At 35.0% G+C, this 19,087-nt stretch overlaps 1 protein-coding gene across 4 annotated transcripts in view; it reads right to left on the bottom strand.

The window, feature by feature from the left end:
- The window catches only part of Kras (KRAS proto-oncogene, GTPase), a 37,928-nt gene extending 19,165 nt beyond the window's left edge, over positions 1-18,763 (bottom strand). For 2 of the 4 annotated variants that reach the window (XM_071610069.1, XM_071610066.1), the window contains exons 1-2: positions 18,632-18,763; positions 14,771-14,892 (exon numbers count right to left, since the gene is read on the bottom strand). In XM_071610069.1, coding sequence (XP_071466170.1) covers positions 14,771-14,881 — 111 coding nt within the window. In that variant the 5' untranslated portion in view covers positions 14,882-14,892; positions 18,632-18,763. Of the gene's footprint in view, positions 1-14,770; positions 14,893-18,618 lie in introns of all 4 variants that reach the window. The other 2 variants (XM_071610067.1, XM_071610068.1) reach the window with 2 other exon arrangements.
- Positions 18,764-19,087: the final 324 nt, after the last annotated feature.

Genomic DNA, 19,087 nt, shown 5'->3' with positions numbered 1-19,087 from the left:
AATTGTAAAAATGAAGGCCTATGTGGTAGAGGACTTGCTTAGCAAGCCAAGGACCTGGGTTTGATCCTTATCATTGGAAATAAAAAAAGGAATGGGGTTGGTTACAGAATCTTGAAATGAAAATCTGATATTCCTCTGACTTTTGAGTGATATTTCTACTGAAAATTTCACACACTCTACCAAAACAGGCCTCAAAAATTAAGCAAAGAGGATGGTATTATGTAAAACTGTGGAATAAGAGGCAGTGCTGACAACAGGTAAAATGTATAAAGATTATTTTTTATTGTTCCACACATGGGTAACAGTACTTAAGTGTCCTTAGTTCATGAATTACTTTATCGATCATTCTATCATTTGAGAGATCAAGGGAGAGGGGGAGTATCATTAAAAAATCATGCTTTTTGTAAAATGTTAAATTTTAGACAGTATACAGCATGATCCCAATAAAGTGTGGGTACACTGTTTTATAAATGTATCTCTACACATATTAAGGAACTTGAAATAAATACATCAAAACACTTTAAAAGGCTGTTTTTGATGGAGAAGATAATTTAAGAGAGATTTATTTCTTGTTTATTTCTCTTTGGTGCTACATGATACACTGAATGTGTTTCTTTGTTTAGAATTTATATTTATGTAGATACTGGATTGAACCCAGAATCTCACACATACTAACCATGTGCTCTACCACTGAGCTTCACCCACAGGCCTTTTAGATTAATTTTTAAAAGTATGAAAGATTACCATATTAGACTATGATCTATTGCTTAACTTTTAAAAGTATACTGTATTTTCCAAATTGAATGTAATAATAATCTTACCAATCAGAAAAAAAAGGATGGATACTGATTTTCTAAACAAGAAGTTCTTGATTAATGTTTTGAATATTTGGTTGACAATTTTATTTTAGCCTATCCACTTAATTACCATTTGAAAGAACTCCTATAGGTATTAAATTGAGAACCAATGGGTTTTTGTTTTGTTTTGTTGTACTGGAGACTGAACTCAAGGCCTCACACACACCAGGCAGGTGCTCTACCACTGAGCTATACCTCAATATTTAGCCATACCCTAAATCCAGTGTTTGAGGAATAATCAAAGAGCAGAAATTGGCAGTACAGTGTCTTAGTCAATACTTTACCTAGGTGTGGCTCAGGAGTATGTAAAACTAACCAAAAACTTTTCCTTACCTATTGCTGTTAACTCACATTCTTTGCTTACCAAAACTAACTAAAGTTAGCCTAATCGGTGGTAGTTCTCTTAGTCTTCAAATCTAAAATATTTCACAACAAAAAGTCAAGCACATAGATTCTGGAGCCACCCAAACCTACTTCATACAGAAGGTGTGGCTATGGGATTTCTCACCATCTTCCCATATATCATGCCTCCAAGAAGTACCTCAGTAAAGTCCTACTCAGCAAAATTTCAAATACTGTTTAAAAACTATATAATGTGGTGGGAAATTTAGCAGCTTCTGCACATATTACATAAGATGTTTCCTTGATGAACATTCCACCAGAGGGACCAAGAAACTGGGAAAGCAGTCTCATTCCTATTATCTTATTCCTTTCAGAGCCTAAAAATATTGACACAAAAACCCCAGAGATTATGTAATAAAGACCCATGTGGCTTTTTACAGAAAAAAATTGCCAGCCCTTGTAGAAAGCTATTAACTTTTCACAAATCTGAAACATGCTTATTAACACATATTATTTATTCCCTACATACTTAAAAAAAATCACTTTGTACAACTACCAAAGCCTAACAAATTTAAAAACTTACAGAGTCTACAATGAAACTAGTTTATGATGGAGCAAAGAAAAGGATCCAAATTTTACATTTTAAATTAGTGCTATCTCTAGACTTGCAAATAAAGTAAACTTTTAGATCAGGCACATAGGTTATGGATATCCTTAGGAAACTAGGATAAAATGAAACCACTTAAATTCACTCAACATAATGAAATAGTTAAAGTTTTTTTGATGTATACCCTTTGCTCCCAAAGTGCCATCTTTTCATCTACTGAAGCAGTATAAACTTTTCTAAATGAAATATACTAAGCTGGTAAGGGTATACTGTAGATGAAATTAAGACAGTTCTGGTGATACAATTAAACAGCACAATCTCTTTGGAAAGCCATAAGAGTATTTATCTAGAACAATCATAGGCTTTGACATAATAATATCATTTACAGTAAATGATGCTAAGGAAATATTCTTTAAAAATGATAGAGATGCACTTAACATGGCATCCTGAAATGTCTTAAAAAGAAAAATTACAGACACTTAATACTGACCCATAGTCTTACACTATTTGTCTATTTTCAAGATTTACCCTAAATCAAAGCATCTACCACTATCATCATCCCTTAGTTATCCCCCAGCCCCTGTTATCTACTTTTTCTCAGGCAATCTGTTTCAGCAATTGCTTCCTGGCAGAGATCCCTAGGATATATTTGGCACACAGCAGCAAATGATTTGTATTTAATGGAGATCATGTCACTTGTTCAAAGTTCTTCAAAACCATCCCCATTCAGTCTTAAAAATAAAATCTAAAGGACTCTTCCTTCGCCAGCATCTCTGTTTCCTTCATAGCATATATTAGAATTTGTAATTAGATCTTTTATTCCTTAATTGTTTAAGTCTATCCTCCCACCCCCCAACTAAGGTTTGAACTCCTAAATGGTAGGACTCATCTGTTTTCCTTACCACTACTCAGATGTGCCTAAGTCCTGAACACTGTAGGTAATCAAACCTGTCTGCAGAATACAATGCAAATACACACACTAAAAAATATAAATTTCTATTAAATTAAATAGAAATGTAATCATAATTTAACAAAAATTTTAATTGTAACAACCCTTCTGAAATATCTAAAGTTATCGCACTATTTGAAATGAATCCACAACAAACTTTCCTGTTTGCAATATATTAAGTTTGCAAAGGTAGATTTTTAAATCTCTCAATAATTCATCTTTAACACTTTTCCATGTTTTCTTATAAAAGTCTTATAAAAATATGAGTTTAAAACATTGTAATTTTTAAATTACAAAATATTACTAATAATAAATTTTGTCTTTGATCAAGTTCTATATAATATGAAAACTTTTATGTAAAAATACAATAAAAACAATAGAGATTTCCAAACACTTAGGAAAGGGAAAAGAATAAGACTGGGGGAAAGTACACTGGGGTCTTCAATTGTACCATTTTGTATCTTGAAAGAGAAAGAAGTGCTAAACCAAACATGACAAAATATTAAGATATGACAAAGCTAATTAATACATACATGATATTCATTATATTAATTTTCCACACAGCAGTACATGTATACCTGTTCATCACTACTCACTATCCAGGATTCTGTATTTTTATTTTCCTTTAAATTTCTGTTGGTGTGACAGGCTAAAAATTCTTATTTGTTTCAATATCTCTTTCTTTAAGGAGTAATAATGTTATTTGATTTTTTTCATATATTCAGATTTATGTCATCACTTAGATCATCTGCATTTGAAATTTTCACATTGTTTATAAAGTCTTAACTGGAGACCTATTAAGAGGAATTTCAAAGCTAATGCTAAACCATTCAATCTTCTATAAGACTTTTGAATTCATTATAAAACAATGTGTCCCATACTATTATTAAGTCATCAAATGTTGCAGTAGACAGATCTCAAAGTAAGCTAGAAACATGCAGTAGCCTGCTGTGTTAGAATAATAATGGGGAAAATCTAAGTGTCACACCTAGGGCTAAGCATTATAAGCTGAACATCCCTAATCTGAAAATCCAAAATTAGAAGTGCAATGATACTTTTGGTTCCAAGTATTTCAGATCAAAGATACTCATCCAGTATATAATTCCTCATGGAACTAAATCTAATGGAAGAGAAATAAATGTAAATAACTGAAAGAAATGTTAATTAACATCATAAGCAGGACAGAATATAATGGTAGCACATAGGACAGATAGATCAACTTTGTATGAATTAAGAAAGACAAGAAGGCAGGGCCATCCCATGCAGGAAGGAAAAAAGAAAATGCATGAAAAACATCAAACTGCATGATGAGTATATGGAATCAAGACCTTCACTATAATTCAGCTTACAGAAATATAGATAGGGAGCAAGAAGTAAAATTGGGATACTCAAGCAGTGGCCAGCTTATATAGGATCTTTTATGCCAGAATTAAGGCATAAAAATTCTTAAATTTGTCCTATGCTATTATCATTGAAAGGACTTTAAGTAGAAAGAATCAGATTTACCATGCTTACTATTAGCATTATTGTGACAAAATTATGGCCCTCCCAGACACTGCCTCAAGTACATCCATTTTAGAAGCATCAATTAAGTAGCAGGAGGCACTAATACCAGTGGTGAAGCAGTACCTCCACAGAAGGTTAAGACTTAGCAACTTGGCCCCTCACTTGAGGTTGTAATTCTAATAACCCCCAAACCTTCCCTGCATTCCTAGAATCCTAAGGGTAATGGCCACTTCTTGATAATACTGTATTACATTAGTGTTCTCCCTTTGCTTTTCAGTCTTCTAACACCTAATTAATCCTCCACTTAGGTTCTTCATGTTGAAATATCTAATGTAGTTTGTTTTCCAGACTGTACTTCTGACTTCTATAAATGTTAAAAACAGAAAAGGAGTAGGAAAGAAGGGGAACGAAGACTGGGAGATAAGTTAGGATATTATTACTAGAAATGACTGAACTTGAACTATGGCAGCAATTGCAGCATGGATGAAGAGGCTGAGCAGATCAGAGAAATTCTTAATGGATAAAACTGACAGAACTACTTTCATAAATTGCCAATAGTCAATGGTGCAACCTCTGGAAAATAAGTTGACAGATCCTCAAAAAGTTCCATACAGAGTTACCAGCAATTCTATCTCTAGACATGTACCCAAGAGAATTGAAAGTATATATGGTCAAACAAAAAGTTATACACGAATGTTTATATCATCATTATTCAAAAAAACAAAAAGGGGGGGGGCAAACAATTCAAATGCCCATCAACTGATGAATGAATAAACAAAATATGGTATGTCTATACAAGAGTTTTTATTTTTTCTTTAAAGGAATGAAGTACTGATATATGCAAAGCTTGAATTGTGAACATTATCCTACATAAAATCTAGACACAAAAGGCCACATACTGTATGATTTGAATTATACAAAATATTCAGAAAATAGAATGGATAAAGATACAAAGTAGGTTAGTGGATTTCAGGGGCTGGTAAAAGAAGGGTTTGGAGATTTACTGCTAGTGGGTATGAGGCTTCATTTTGGGGTGCTGAAAATGTTCTAGAATTAGAACATTTATAGGTTGAGCATCCCTAATCACTAGAGTTGTAATGGCTATACAATTTTATAAATATACTAATCAATGCTGAATTTCACACTTTTAAAAAGGGTGAGTTTTGAGTTTTGTACATTAAATCTCAATTTTTAAGATGAGAACAGAGGGAAAAGGTGAAGAAAAGATGAGTATAATTTGAGGCATGTTGAATTTCCTATGTTTGTGAGTTGTCCTGGTGGGTATGACTTAATAGGCAGCTTGCCATACACATCTGGTGCTCAGATCAGAAGTCTAGGTTACCAAAAGACCTGTGAGTTTTCAATCTATGGGGTGCTGTAGAACTCTACTTACTTATGGCAGACTTGGGCAAACCACTTAATCTCTAATCAACTCTAAGCCATTGTTCTTTCAGTTATACAAGTGGTAAATAAACACATGCAGAACTATGTGCCCAATTTAGAATTAAAGAGTATGAAAAGGTCCTTTATAAAATGAAAAATGCTATAGAAATTGTATTATTTTATATACCAAACATGCAAAAAAGTAGGGAGCAGGCCACTGTTACTAAAACTGTAGAGAAATAATAACCTATGTTTAGAAAATCACTAGACATCTATTGTTGGGATAATTTTTGAAAAAGTGATCACCATATTTCAAATAATAAAACAGCTAAACAAGTTCTAGAGATGGAATGCTAAAAATAAACGATTATGAAGAATTTCTGTTTAGCGAACGAAGATATTAAAAAGCTTGTTTTCTTAACGATTAAATACTGAATATTAGTTTAGGGATAAAGAGAATAAAATATCTAAAGACATAAAGCTATTATTACTTTTAAAGTATGAAAAGAAAAATCTGCATAACAGATTTTGAAAATAAGTATGTTATGAACATGTATTTGTAACTTGTTGAAATCACATGAATTCTCCCACAAATTATTGTTTGATATCAAGTAAAACTATAAGACTGGAATGATCATGTATCTAATCTTAATAATTACAGATGCCAGTATAATTTTCATGTTTTATATACCTCTCAGTTACTCTTTACTTGGCCTTGATGTCAATTTCCTTAATGCAAGAGTATATATGCATTATCCAATTTATTGAGGCTTTAGAAAGAGGGAAGTATGCAGTAGAATTAATGTGATATAACTTTCTTATATAGCAGAGAATTTAAAAAAAAAAAAAAAGGAAAGTATAAAACAATCTAATAATACCTCATACTTTAGTACTCTTTGCTCTCTCCAAAATGAGTATTTCTTTCTCCCCAACTCCAATAGTATATGCTTATTTTTTTTAAACTGAAACACCACAGAAAGAGTGGTATTCAACACAAAGTGCTGTAATGGGCATTTTTCAATGTTAGTACACAATACATTTACCTAATTGTTTTCAATAACTGCATAATAGAATTATATGTGCATGTCATGATTAACTTCACTCATTTTCTATTGGTAGGCATGTATATTATTTCCATTTTTTAAAAAAAAATCACAAACAGCAGTGCAATGAACATTCCTATATAAACATTTTACATAGTTAGCCAATTAAATTCTTAGGATAACTTCTAAGAAATGGAATTACCTAGTCATGCAGTTTAAATTTTGATAAATATTTCCAAACTGACCCCCAGAAAGTTTTAAGAGCTTACTATGACTAGATCATAAAGAAGGCACATTTTGCTAAACTTGGTGGTGCATACCTGTAATCCCAGCAACTAGGGAAGTTGAGCCAGGAGGATCCCAAGTTCAAGGGTAATCTCCACAACTTAGGAAGACACTGTCTTAAAAAAATAAAAATAGGGGATGTAGCACACTGGTAAACTGCCCTACGTTTAACCTGCAGTACCAAAAAAAAAAGTGCATATTTCTTCATATCCTTTTTAGGATAATTAGGCATTCTAATCTTAACCAATGTAAAAGCATAACATGTTAGTTATTGTTTGAACTTTATTAATGAATTGTCTTTTTATATGTTTATGTCATTTGTTTTTATTTTTGTTCACAGGTTGACTATGCTTAGCTCATTTTTCTTCTATCTGGATGTCTGCTTCTAATTTATACATAAATTGGCTTCCTATTATATAAGGCAAATAGTTTTCATTTATCTTGTGTTTTTGTTTAAGACATTTAAATTCTTGGGCACTCAGATACCTCAGTCTTTTCCTAAATGTTTTCCTTAATGTTTTAGGGATCCCCTAAAAATGCGAGAAGATCACTACTTTTCTCAAGGGAGAATAATATTTAACCTTAATTCTACAAATAAAGAAAACTAACCTCATGTCAATTCACTCAATATGAATTTATGACTGATATCATTTTTATTTCACAGTTATATACAGTTTGACATTACAATGTACATATCACAGAATCAAGGTTCTCAACATGAGAAAAAGGGAGGAAAGTGAGGAAGAATAATGAACTCATGATTCTAATGAACTCATAATTTTTTAAGAACATTTACTTATTAGCTTTCTGAGTTGATAGGTTTAGAAGCAGTGCCACTCCAGCAGCAATAAACACCTAACATCCAGATCTTGATTCTTGAATGTCATTCCTCACTAAAGGAACTGGGGCTACTTGACAGGGAAAGTGAACAAGTAAACCCATAATGTATCGGGCCAAAAAGTTCAGAAGAGGTGAAAAACTGACGGGGAAATATCAAAAGGATAAAGAGGCCAGCTTGAATAGGATTTCACTGGCCACAGAAACAAATCTGAATATTGAAATCAGTAATTACAGTAACAGACTTCCACAGACTAAATTTTTAAAAATCCAAGAGTTTCTGTTGATAGAAATAAAACTAACCTAACAAAGAAATAAGGGAAAAAAAAGAGAGATCCCTTATTTATGACAGGTGCCAATTAATTAATGTAGAAATAATGACAGTTATAAAATTACCATTTTGCAACCACTACAGTAGCAATTAATTCAGGCAAGAATTATCAGTGAATACTAAATCCAACTGAGTGCAAATATACTATAGAACAGGTTACTTACAGTCTCAAAGTATCTCCTCTCAGAGTCTTTAATAGTTATAAAAGAATCAAATCTTTACAGAGAGAAATCTGACAAATATCACCTTAACCAAAAATAAATTTTATATATGTATACACACACACACACACACACACACACACACACACACACACACATATCAATGTTATCATTAATAATGGGACAAACCAGCATCATGTTATCTCCTGATGTGATGTAATGAGGAGGACATAACATTCCTCACTTAGCATCCCTGCCAAACTGTTGAATCTGAACAAATTTAAGAGAACATTCTATAAAACATCTGGCGTGAAACTCCTTGAAAATGCCACCGTCATAAAAGACGAAAAAGAGCTAAGAAGCTGTTCTAGAGTGAAAGACATCAAGGCATGATATCAAACTTTTCATCCTGAGTCAGAAAACAAATGCTAAAAGGACCTTCTTAGAATAACTAACAAAATATGGATATGAACTATTAGGTAAAATATTTTATCAATGTTGAATTTCCTCAATTTCATTATTGTGTTGTGGTTGTACAAGAAAATATTCTTGTTATGATAGGGTTGGAAAACTTTTTCTGTAGAGGGCCAGAGTGTAAATACTTTAGAGCTTTGGTCTCTTGTCATAACTACTCAATTCTGTTGCTGTAATGCAAAAATAGCCTTTGACCAGATACAAACACACAAGTGTGGTTATGCTCCAATAAAACTTTACTGACACAGACAGTAGGCAGGATACAGATCTGTCTTAGAAGGTAGAAGTTCAACATGTGTAACATTCTCAAATAGCTCAGCAAGAATATAGAATATGTTGTCATGTACGTGTGTGTATGTGTATCTCTCTATATAGGTACATACACATATAGAGATACATATCTATACACATATATGAATATCTAAATCTAGAGAAAACAGGGCAAAACATTTACTAGGGAATCTAGTTTAAAGGCAATAGTTATTCATTGTCACTTTAAATTTTTTGCCTCTTTTCTATTCATTTGAAAAATTTCAAAATAGAGTGTTGAAAAAATTATCTAAGGTACTTGCTATATGTCCCTTCTTAGTCTACTCAAATATTCTCATTTTTACTACTAATACTATTAATTTTATTATATTAAGATCACAATAATATAACTGTTCCATAATCCTACACACTGTGAGAAACTAAGGATAAAAGACACAAGAAATTGCATGCTTTCCTAAAGTACAGAACCTTGGATCACCAACTTAAAATACTGCTAAGACTAGTAAGCTTCATGAGGACAGGGATATGGTCTATTTCTCAATGTGTATCCAATCCTCTGGAAGTCTGCACAGTACAAAATGGACACTGAATAACATTTTCAGAATTAAGAAATTAGCTGCATTGTTAAAACCAGAATTTTAAGAGATGCCAAACCAATAAAACATCTTTTTCTTTCATTTATTTCCATTACAAACTTCCATTTGTATGATTTCAAAGCTCTGAATACATAAAAACCTAACACAGAATAATACATGTCCAGTGCATTTTTAAATTTGATAAATACTCTAAATACTTAATTTGACCTAAATGTGGTGCCTAAAAATCAGCTGCTCCACAACTAATCTATAAGACTTAAAAATCTACACAACTGAACCTTCATAGTTTGCTGTATTAGAACAGACCCTTCCTTTTTTAGAGACAGGGTGTCACTGAGTTGCTTAGCACCTTGCTTTTGCTGGGGCTGGCTTTGAACTCATGATCCTCCTGCCTCAGCCTCCCAAGCCACTGGGATTACAAATGAGGGCCCAGCTGATCAGGCTCTTCAAGGCTTTAAACAGTAGAGTAGCTCCAGAGTGCATGCAAAGAAATTTAGAGAGCACACTGCAGCTTTTGGTGCCTCCTGACAAAGTAGGCTCACTTCGTGTTACCAAGAGAATGACCCTATATTCTCCTTTCTTAAATATACTCACCTATTTATTTAATTAGTTAGGCTAACAAATCCACATAGTAACCTTTATTAAACTGATATTTTAAACTTAAAAAATCAATTATATAAAATAGGACTTTTAAATAAAATTGATATGTTTACAAATTGATATAAACACAACTACAATCAAAAGTTAAAATAAAAATATATGCATTCACATTCAGGGTTTCATTGTTATTTATTATAAACGTGAATAAGTTACCAGTAGAGGGCACTCACAAAAGGGGGGGGAAAGCTGGCCACAGCCTTGAAAAGAAACACACTTAGAATTGCTGTCAATATTTTAATTTAAAAACACAATGTTTTAATATAATGGTAGAATAACCAACCTAATGTATAGTTTACAAAAGATAAAATTTAAATCTACACTATGCTTGAAAAATAACATACAGTTTACCTTAGGGGCATGAATTTGACAATTAAAGAGATGCCTATATTTAGCACATACTGGAGTTTCAACCTCAGAACTATTAATATATGAAGTCAGGTAATTCTTTGTTGTAGAGGCTATATTGTGTACTACAGCAAATTTAACAGCACCCTTGGCCTTTATCCTATCAGTACCAGCAGCAGCCCTACCTTCCCAAGTTGTGATAACCAAAAATGTCTTCCACATGATGACATATATGTATAAAATCAGAAAAATAACAGCTTACACTTTTATATAAGGTTTTTATTATACCACTTTTCTATATTGGCTTAATATTTTTGCAGTATAAATATGTATTCTACAAAAAAATGAATTCTTAGTAAACATTAAAAAGCCAAATAAATAGAAAAATTGATAAACCTTGGTAAATAAACACCCCACAGCTAAAGCACTAAAGATGGAACAAATTGATCAAGTTATGAATCCACTTTTTCTTACTGAATAGGAAACTGTTTCATCAAAGGGCATAATACTTGGACTAAATTAACAGAAGTAAACAGAATATCAAAGAATTACAGCCTGAGAAAAAGTACTTGCTATATTTAGTTTTACTAGCACAATATATACAATAGAAACTCAATATACATTTGCTAACTGATCAACTGATCTTTGTGTTGATAACCTCCTATAGTTTTAAAAGATTTTATTTTCTTCCACCAAAGTTTACCAAGGGAAAAAACATTTCAGGGAACATGTTTTGACAACAAATGATTTCTAAACTATAAAAACATGTATTTCTAGACACATGTTGTGTTAGGAGACTTCTTAAAGTTTTCAATAATCTTGCCCCACTAACAAGGTATTTTGTTATTTTCTGACACTTGTTGGTAGACATAATAAAAGATAAAAATAAAATCTTTCAGGATAGGGTTGGTGCTATAGCTTAATGGTAGAGCACCTGCCTAGCACATGTGAGGCACTGGATTCCATCCTCAGCATCACACAAAAATAAATAAATAAATAAAAAAGATACTGTGTCCATCTACAACTAAAAAAACTATTAAAAAAAATCTTTCAGACTAGAAGATGATTATATGCACATACCCTCAAATATAAATACACTCCATGTGTCATGCCTAATTCTATATTATATCTCAGTCATTAAGTTAGTATTAGTAGGCTAAGATCAAATTTTGATATATTAATAAATCTGAATTGGGCTACATTATTAAATATTTTCTTTGTTTGAAAGACTATTTTTCACGTTCACAGAGTGATATAAGGTATAGTGGAAATTTCATTTGTTTTCAGAAAATCCAAATTCAAATCCTACCAATTATGAACTGGGTCTTCTAGGCAATTAAGAATATCTCAGACTATTTTTATCTCATACAATGATATAAACATTGATTACCCTCCTTACCCACCTTCTAAAGAAGTTCTTTGCAAATTCTAAATCACTAAAAAAAAAAAAAAAATGGTAGTAATTTAAATTTTTAAAAAATTTCTCCCCCCCCCCCACCCCTTTTTCTTTTGTTTTGTTTTGGGATTGAACTCAGGGGCACTCAACCACTGAGCCACATCCCCATTCCTATTTTGTATTTTATTTAAACACGGGATCTCACTGAGTTGCTTAGCACCTCGCTTTTGCTGAGGCTGGCTTTGAACTCATGATCCTCCTGCCTCAGCCTCCCAAACTGCTGGTTACAGATGTGCACCATTGTGCCCAGCTTCTTTTTTTTTAATGTAGAAAAATTTGAGTGAACTCCAAATGGGCAAAGTGTAGGTCCTTTCTAATTTTCTCTATAACCACATTATTTACTAATCAAAACCTAATTGCAGCAGTGAAATCTTCTATTCTCCTTTTTTAACTTTTTACAATAACATGGAACAGCATTTTTATTCAATCAACTCTCCATTAAATTACTGTTTTCTTGTCTTTCTTATAGTTGTACTAACTACACCAAGAACTTAGTGTATTATTTCCTCTGAAACTCACTATTACCTGGGAGAGAAAGTGATCATCTCAGATACCTTTCCCCAGGTGGCTCAGCTAGGTGAGGGAATGTCAGTTTCAAAGTTCACAGGTAATCAATGCTTCCCAGAATCAAGTGTTCTGGCCTGGCAGAAATCATAATTAGAGTTAAATTTATAAACTGTTTCTATCTTACGCACAACACATTAACGGTTAGCTCTATTTTCTTTAGGATTAATATTGCATTTTAATTTTTTTTGGGGGGGTGGGAGGGTGGTTATTAGGAATTGAATCCAGAGGTGCTTAACCACTGAGTTATATCCCCAGCCTCTTTATATTTTATTTTGAGACAGGGTCTCAGTAAGTTGCTTTACACCTCACTAATTTGCTGAGGCTGGCTTTGAACTTGAGATCTGCCTCAGCCTCCCAAATTGCTGGCATTACAGGTATGTGCCACTATGCCCAAGTGCATTTTAACAATTTTGACAAAAAATTTCTTAGCCTATTTTATCTCATTCATGCATTTATGATGTCTTACATTCTCAGATTTTCAGGGATAATGGAAAGCAGCTCTGCTAAAATCATCTTTAGTATCCTGGAAAACTTCCATGCTTAACCTTCACTCTCTTAAAACTTCCTTTTACTTCTGATTTAAATGGTATCTTAAATGGTAGATATGCCAATTGACCTTGGATTTGGAACAGATTGAAATTAGTAAACTATTCCATCTTCTTCTTCAAAAAAACCCCAAAACTATAGTAGCATTGAACTGACTTGTCAAAATACTTAGACTATTACATAGGAGGTCCACTTCAATTAGACTGTTACCCTTTACTAATGGAAATTCTTAAACATAAAAGCCAAATAAAAGTTGCTTCTGTTTAAAAACAAATTTTTGCAAATAAGAATAATTTCTCCTTTTTTTGAACTACCAAAAATATTTGGCATTTTATTATGAACATTTCATTAATTATCTAATTAATCTTGAAAGTTCTAAACTGAATAAACATTCTCCCAAGACCATCAATGCCCTTAGAATCCATCTCAGTGCAGTGTTTCTTCAAGACATTACATAGCACAGACTTTATTAAGGCATTTTGACCTGTTCTTGATCTACAATCTGGAACTTGGAAAAAGACCTAGAAAATACTTCAGAACCAATTTTTTTTTTTTTTTAAATTAGAACAAGAATAAAAGTTGAGATTAGGATTGTTTAACCTAGGGTAAAGATGCCTAAGAAATAATCTAGTGATAGTAGGCTATTTAAAAGACAAGGTGATGTTTTTATTCCCACCTTCCTGTTACATTTAACATGAAACTTTAGATTAAGATTATATCCAAAATATGCTAACAGTTATCTTCTGAAATGAGTTAACAAAGACAATCATGGAATATCCCCTCCTGCATGTCTCTGGGATTAAATAAATCCTTATCTGCTTAGGATAATTTAACTCTAGTGTTGCCAGAAGGCAGTGGGAAATAATATCTGATTTCTCAGGGTATTTTCCCACCAAGTCTTTATTCTTTCATTTTGCTGTTGGTAAATTTTCAAAAAAACTAAAAATCTCTGAAAATAATCCTAAAAAGTTTGATAAATGAACTGTATTTTAAAACAGTCTAACATTTCCTTGAGTAAATTTAAAAAGTACTGCAAAATAAAGGTAAGGATTGGTAGTGGTACCTTTATATAATACCACCTCAGGCAAAAAATGAGTTTTTTAAAAAGCACCAGGTAGCACTAATTAAGTTAAAGAGTATCAACTGTCAAATAATCACATTTTACAAGTAAAATTCAATCTAACTTCTACATAACTTTGAAACAAGAAGACACCTATAAAAATAAAAGTTATATTTAAAAAATGACTTTAAGGTACACATAGAATGTAAATTCACATCTTTACCTTCTCTTGAAACTCTCAAACACAATTCCAATCAACATGTACATTAGCTGTCAGAGTGAATATCTTGGACCTTAATATTCTCCACCATAGACTCCCAAGAGAAGCAGGTTATATATAACCCAAGGACACAGGAAATCCAAGGATGTTTCAGGTAATAAATTTCACTATAATTACCCTGTAATAACGACTTACAAAAATGATCAGAGAAACTTCTTTTGGTATCAAACTTGGTCCTACACAAGTAATTTGTATAATATTAAAACAAGGTTTACCTCTATTGTAGGATCATATTCATCCACAAAGTGATTCTGAATTAGCTGTATCGTCAAGGCACTCTTGCCTACGCCACCAGCTCCAACTACCACAAGTTTATATTCAGTCATTTTCAGCAGGCCTTATAATAAAAATAATGAAAATTGACTAAATTAGAATGTGAAGATGCATGGAGGTTAATACTCTATCAATACCTTTTAATACAAACTCACCTTTACACAGAAACTATTCGGAAATTCAATGATGAAAACTTAAGTTGACTACAGATATGCATTCTAAGGAACTATACTTCAGTCACAAACTACTTCATCAACACTTAAGAAAAATGCACACAGAATACATGGCCAGTTTTTTTTTATTTTATATTCAGAAGGATATTCTGTCTAAACAACTAGACTGCTATTCTGTAGCAACTAATGGTTTTCAAAGGAACACATCCCAACTTTCCTAAGCACAAGTATCTCACATGGTGCTCTATATCCCACTGACACACCCACACAAACTTGCTGACAGCTGTCCCCACTTATTCCTAGTTGACTGGCCTCTAAGTTAGAAGTAGATGAGCCAAGACTGTCTTTGTTGGAGGCAACAGCTATAGAAAACTTTTTAATAGCTTCATCAAAATAGTTCTTCTGGATAAGTACCAAAATTACATGGAGTCTAGTGTCAAAGTTAGACTGTGTCATAAGGAAATAAAAATTTGGACACTGAAGCAATATTTGATGACATTTTAATCTTTAAAATATCTGCAGGGAAGAACAAATGTAAAAACCAGGAGAATTTTGGATTAACTATTCAGTGCACGTGATCTGATCATCAATCATAATATAAAATCCTCAATGTTAGTGCTGAAAAATAGCACTTTTGAATGAAAAATATGACTGAATAAAATTCAGAGATTAAACACTGCTTTCAGCAAGAAAAAAAACCTATTAAGATGTAAGGGAATATTTCTCAGTATCAACCTGACTTTTACTCTGCTTTTGGTACATTCTCCCTCAACAGGTTCCATAAACTTGACAATTTGTAGAGTTAACAATCACAAGATGAAGATTTTTTTAGTCACATAGTTTAAACTTTTTGAATAAAACAAATTTTAATCCTCTTTACCTAATATAACATAGTATTATAAATAAGAAGTGAAATGAAGAAAGAATGGCAGTAAATGTAGAATTATTATAAAATAAGTAGTTCCAGATCAATGAATTGTGTATGTTTTAGATAAACACTAAATGATGCAGCATGATATTTAAGAAATACAAAGAATTATCCAAATAGGCATCATGGAAAAAGAAACGTTTTTTCAAGGCACTAACCTCCTCACCTTACTCCTAATCCCCCTCAGAAAGAGCACCACAGGGTCAAAACTATTCTATCACAGACTTAGAGTACAGTTCCTTTTTCTACTCTGCCCCACCTATCCTTACATGCTGATTTTCTGCAACCACGATGACAGCTAGTACAAATGCATCTTACTGTGTTTGCCCCACGTTTCATTCCAAATGTTGGCCATGGCAAATGGGAGAAATGAGGAGAATCAAATCAAAATGTGGCCTCTAGTTCCCTGCCAACTTCACCTCCCAAAACTGTTTGGACAGCCTACAACAGGAACCTCTGGGTTTCTTACAACTTTGGGGGAGAGGGTCCTAGAAATCAAAACTGCTTTTCACTATCATTCTTTCACAAGTGTCTGGTAGAGTTTTCCAGGCTGTGTGATCACAATAGATTGAATGCAGATGCAGATATGAAAATACAGATGTCTCCCATTAAGGCACATAATTAAACAGATTTGCTAAAGTGTGAAACAATGCCACTCTTCTCACTAATTTTAGTTTTGCTTTGGAAAATTTACTTTCCATAAAAATTTTATTCATGCTACCAAGTAATGGGCTTATTATTTATACTTCTAAATAAATTAAAACAATTGTTTTTAATTTTTATAATTGTTTATTAATATGGTAAATATTGGTAAACACTAAACAAATCAAATATTTTTGAGAACCTCAATTTTAAAGAATGTAAAGAGGTTAAGATCAAAAGTTTGCTAGTTTAGGATATGCTGAGGATAGATACTGAATTAGAAATTAGCTGTATATGCCCATGTAAGCAAAGTGACACAAGCCTTCTAGTCTACTTGTTTATGTAGTTGGGGGATGGGGGCTTGAATCAGGTTTTTAAAATCAAGTAATATTTAAATCCACTAGAAGGAGCTGGGTTTCGAAGGAGCTGGGTTTCAAAGTAGTCTTACTGAAGAAAGATCCTAGACCAGAAAGGGTCTCCTTACCCCAAGTTTAGAAAAATAGCTAGGGGTGTAACTGGGACTGGAACCCAACAATTTTGTTTAAAAAAAAAAAACAAACTTTTGTTATAAAACTAAACTACCATCAACCTATCATCTCTTACAACCAAGAAGCTATGGATGGCTTGTGGCATTGTTTATTTGATGTCTACAATCTATCACGTGCAGGAGTCAGCATTTTGGATCTTAGTCACTAAGAGTGACACTAATCATATGGTTAATTCTGAGATAAACATTATGAACATACTTTTTCCTTTTAAAATTTCTTTTTAAATGTTTTTCCATTACAAATATAACATGTCACATTATAATAATTAGAAAATCATTATAATGAGTTTAACCCCTTGCTTTGATGGTTATCAAAATGTAACAATGGTGGCTTAGGAATTCAGCTGTAACATGCATTGACCTTCCAGGATTTCTTTCAGATAGTTAGCTGGCCAAATGCTACAATTAATTCCTCTTTTAAGTTTTAAAAATCGTGTGAACACTATTTAAAAGTACTATAACTCTTGGGATAGGGAGCAAATTTGCAAGAATGAAGGTAATGTAGAAGGGATGGAAGGAAAGGACAAGAAAAGGCAAATTAAACTTCAAGTATTCTTTTAGCTATTGCTGTGTGCAACTCAGCTATCAAGGAAAAAGCTGTTTCTGCTGTTTGGGGTTTTTTTTCTTCATGCGTTTTAACTTGAGAAAAGCAAAATAGACCTTCTGGGATTAACTTTTTCCTTTTCACTGTGGGTCACAGGCTTTACACACAGGGTGTTGGCCACCTGTTCTTCCACCACCATCTCTACCTCCACCTCCTCCTTTGTGGCCACAGCAATGTCACAGCCCATACGTGGGGGAGGGGAGCAGTCAGGAACTCGGCGGCAGATGCATTTTTTTCCAAACACAATAACCTCAAACAGTGTTCTCTAAGCACTTTACTGTGCTCTTCCCAAACAGACCTCCTCAACGACCCCACACATCCCCCTACGTTGAAAAGGACCATTACCCGTCCAGTCTGCGCTCAAGGGAGAAGTTTATACCCAGTCGGAGAGATGCTAGATGCAGCAGAGAAGGCGGTACCGAGGCAGCCCAGCGCTGGGCAGGGAGGAAGAGGTGCGGGAGCGGCTAGGGGGAGAGGGAACGACGACGAGGGGGAGGGGAGGCTGGAGCGCAGCGGGTAACCTCCACCGCACCCGACTGCCCCAAGGGGCAGCCCTCCCGACCGCGAGTTTCTACCCCGCAGCCTCCAGCTGCGGCTCTCGGGGAGAAGGAAGGAAGGGGTTCCCCGTCCAGGAAGCAGCACGAGCGGCGGCTGCCTCTAGCCTCACCCTCCTCAGCCCCGCACCGCCCATTCCTCACTACCCGCGTCGCCGCGTCCCCGCGCCTCCCTCTGCAGACTGCCCCAGCCCTGCCTGCCCACGGGTGCCCAGTGCCCCGCGCCCGCTGCCTGCCCCTCCCGGGACCCCTAATTCATTCACTCGTCGCCGGCCCCACCCGGCGCCGGCGAGGAGGGTCGGGACCCGGGTAGGGGCCCAGGAGGGGCGGTCCGCGCCCTACCTCTCTCCCGCACCTGAGAGCCGCCGAGCCTCTGGCCCCCGCCGCCGCCTTCAGTGCCCGCGCCTCACTCGCTCCCAGTCCGAAATGGCGGGGGCCGGGAGTACTGGCCGAGCAGCCGCCACCGCCACCGCCGCCGCCGCCGCCGCCTCCGCCGCCGCCACTGCTGCCTCCGCTGCCGCGGCCGCCGCCTAGGGAAATCGAGCCCCGAGCACACAGATGAGTTCGGGCCGGGCGGCCGCAGAGGGCAGAGCTATCGATGCGTTCCGCGCTCGATTCCTCTTCAGACGGGCGCACGGGAGGGAGCGGCTGAGGGCGGTGTGGGAAGAGCGAGAAGAGGCGGCTGAGAGCGCCGCTGGGGAGGAGAAGGGGGCCGGACCAGGCCTGGCGGGCGGAGGTGGAGCGGGGGCCGGCCAGCGGAGGAAGGAATGGCTGGGTGGCGGAGGGTGGGAGCCGGGGGGGGGGGGGGGGG

The sequence above is a fragment of the Marmota flaviventris genome, chromosome 3, assembly GCF_047511675.1.
Source record: "Marmota flaviventris isolate mMarFla1 chromosome 3, mMarFla1.hap1, whole genome shotgun sequence".
NCBI lineage: Eukaryota > Metazoa > Chordata > Mammalia > Rodentia > Sciuridae > Marmota > Marmota flaviventris.
Note: the sequence above shows the minus strand (reverse complement) of the source record. Positions and strands in the feature narration are given on the sequence as shown.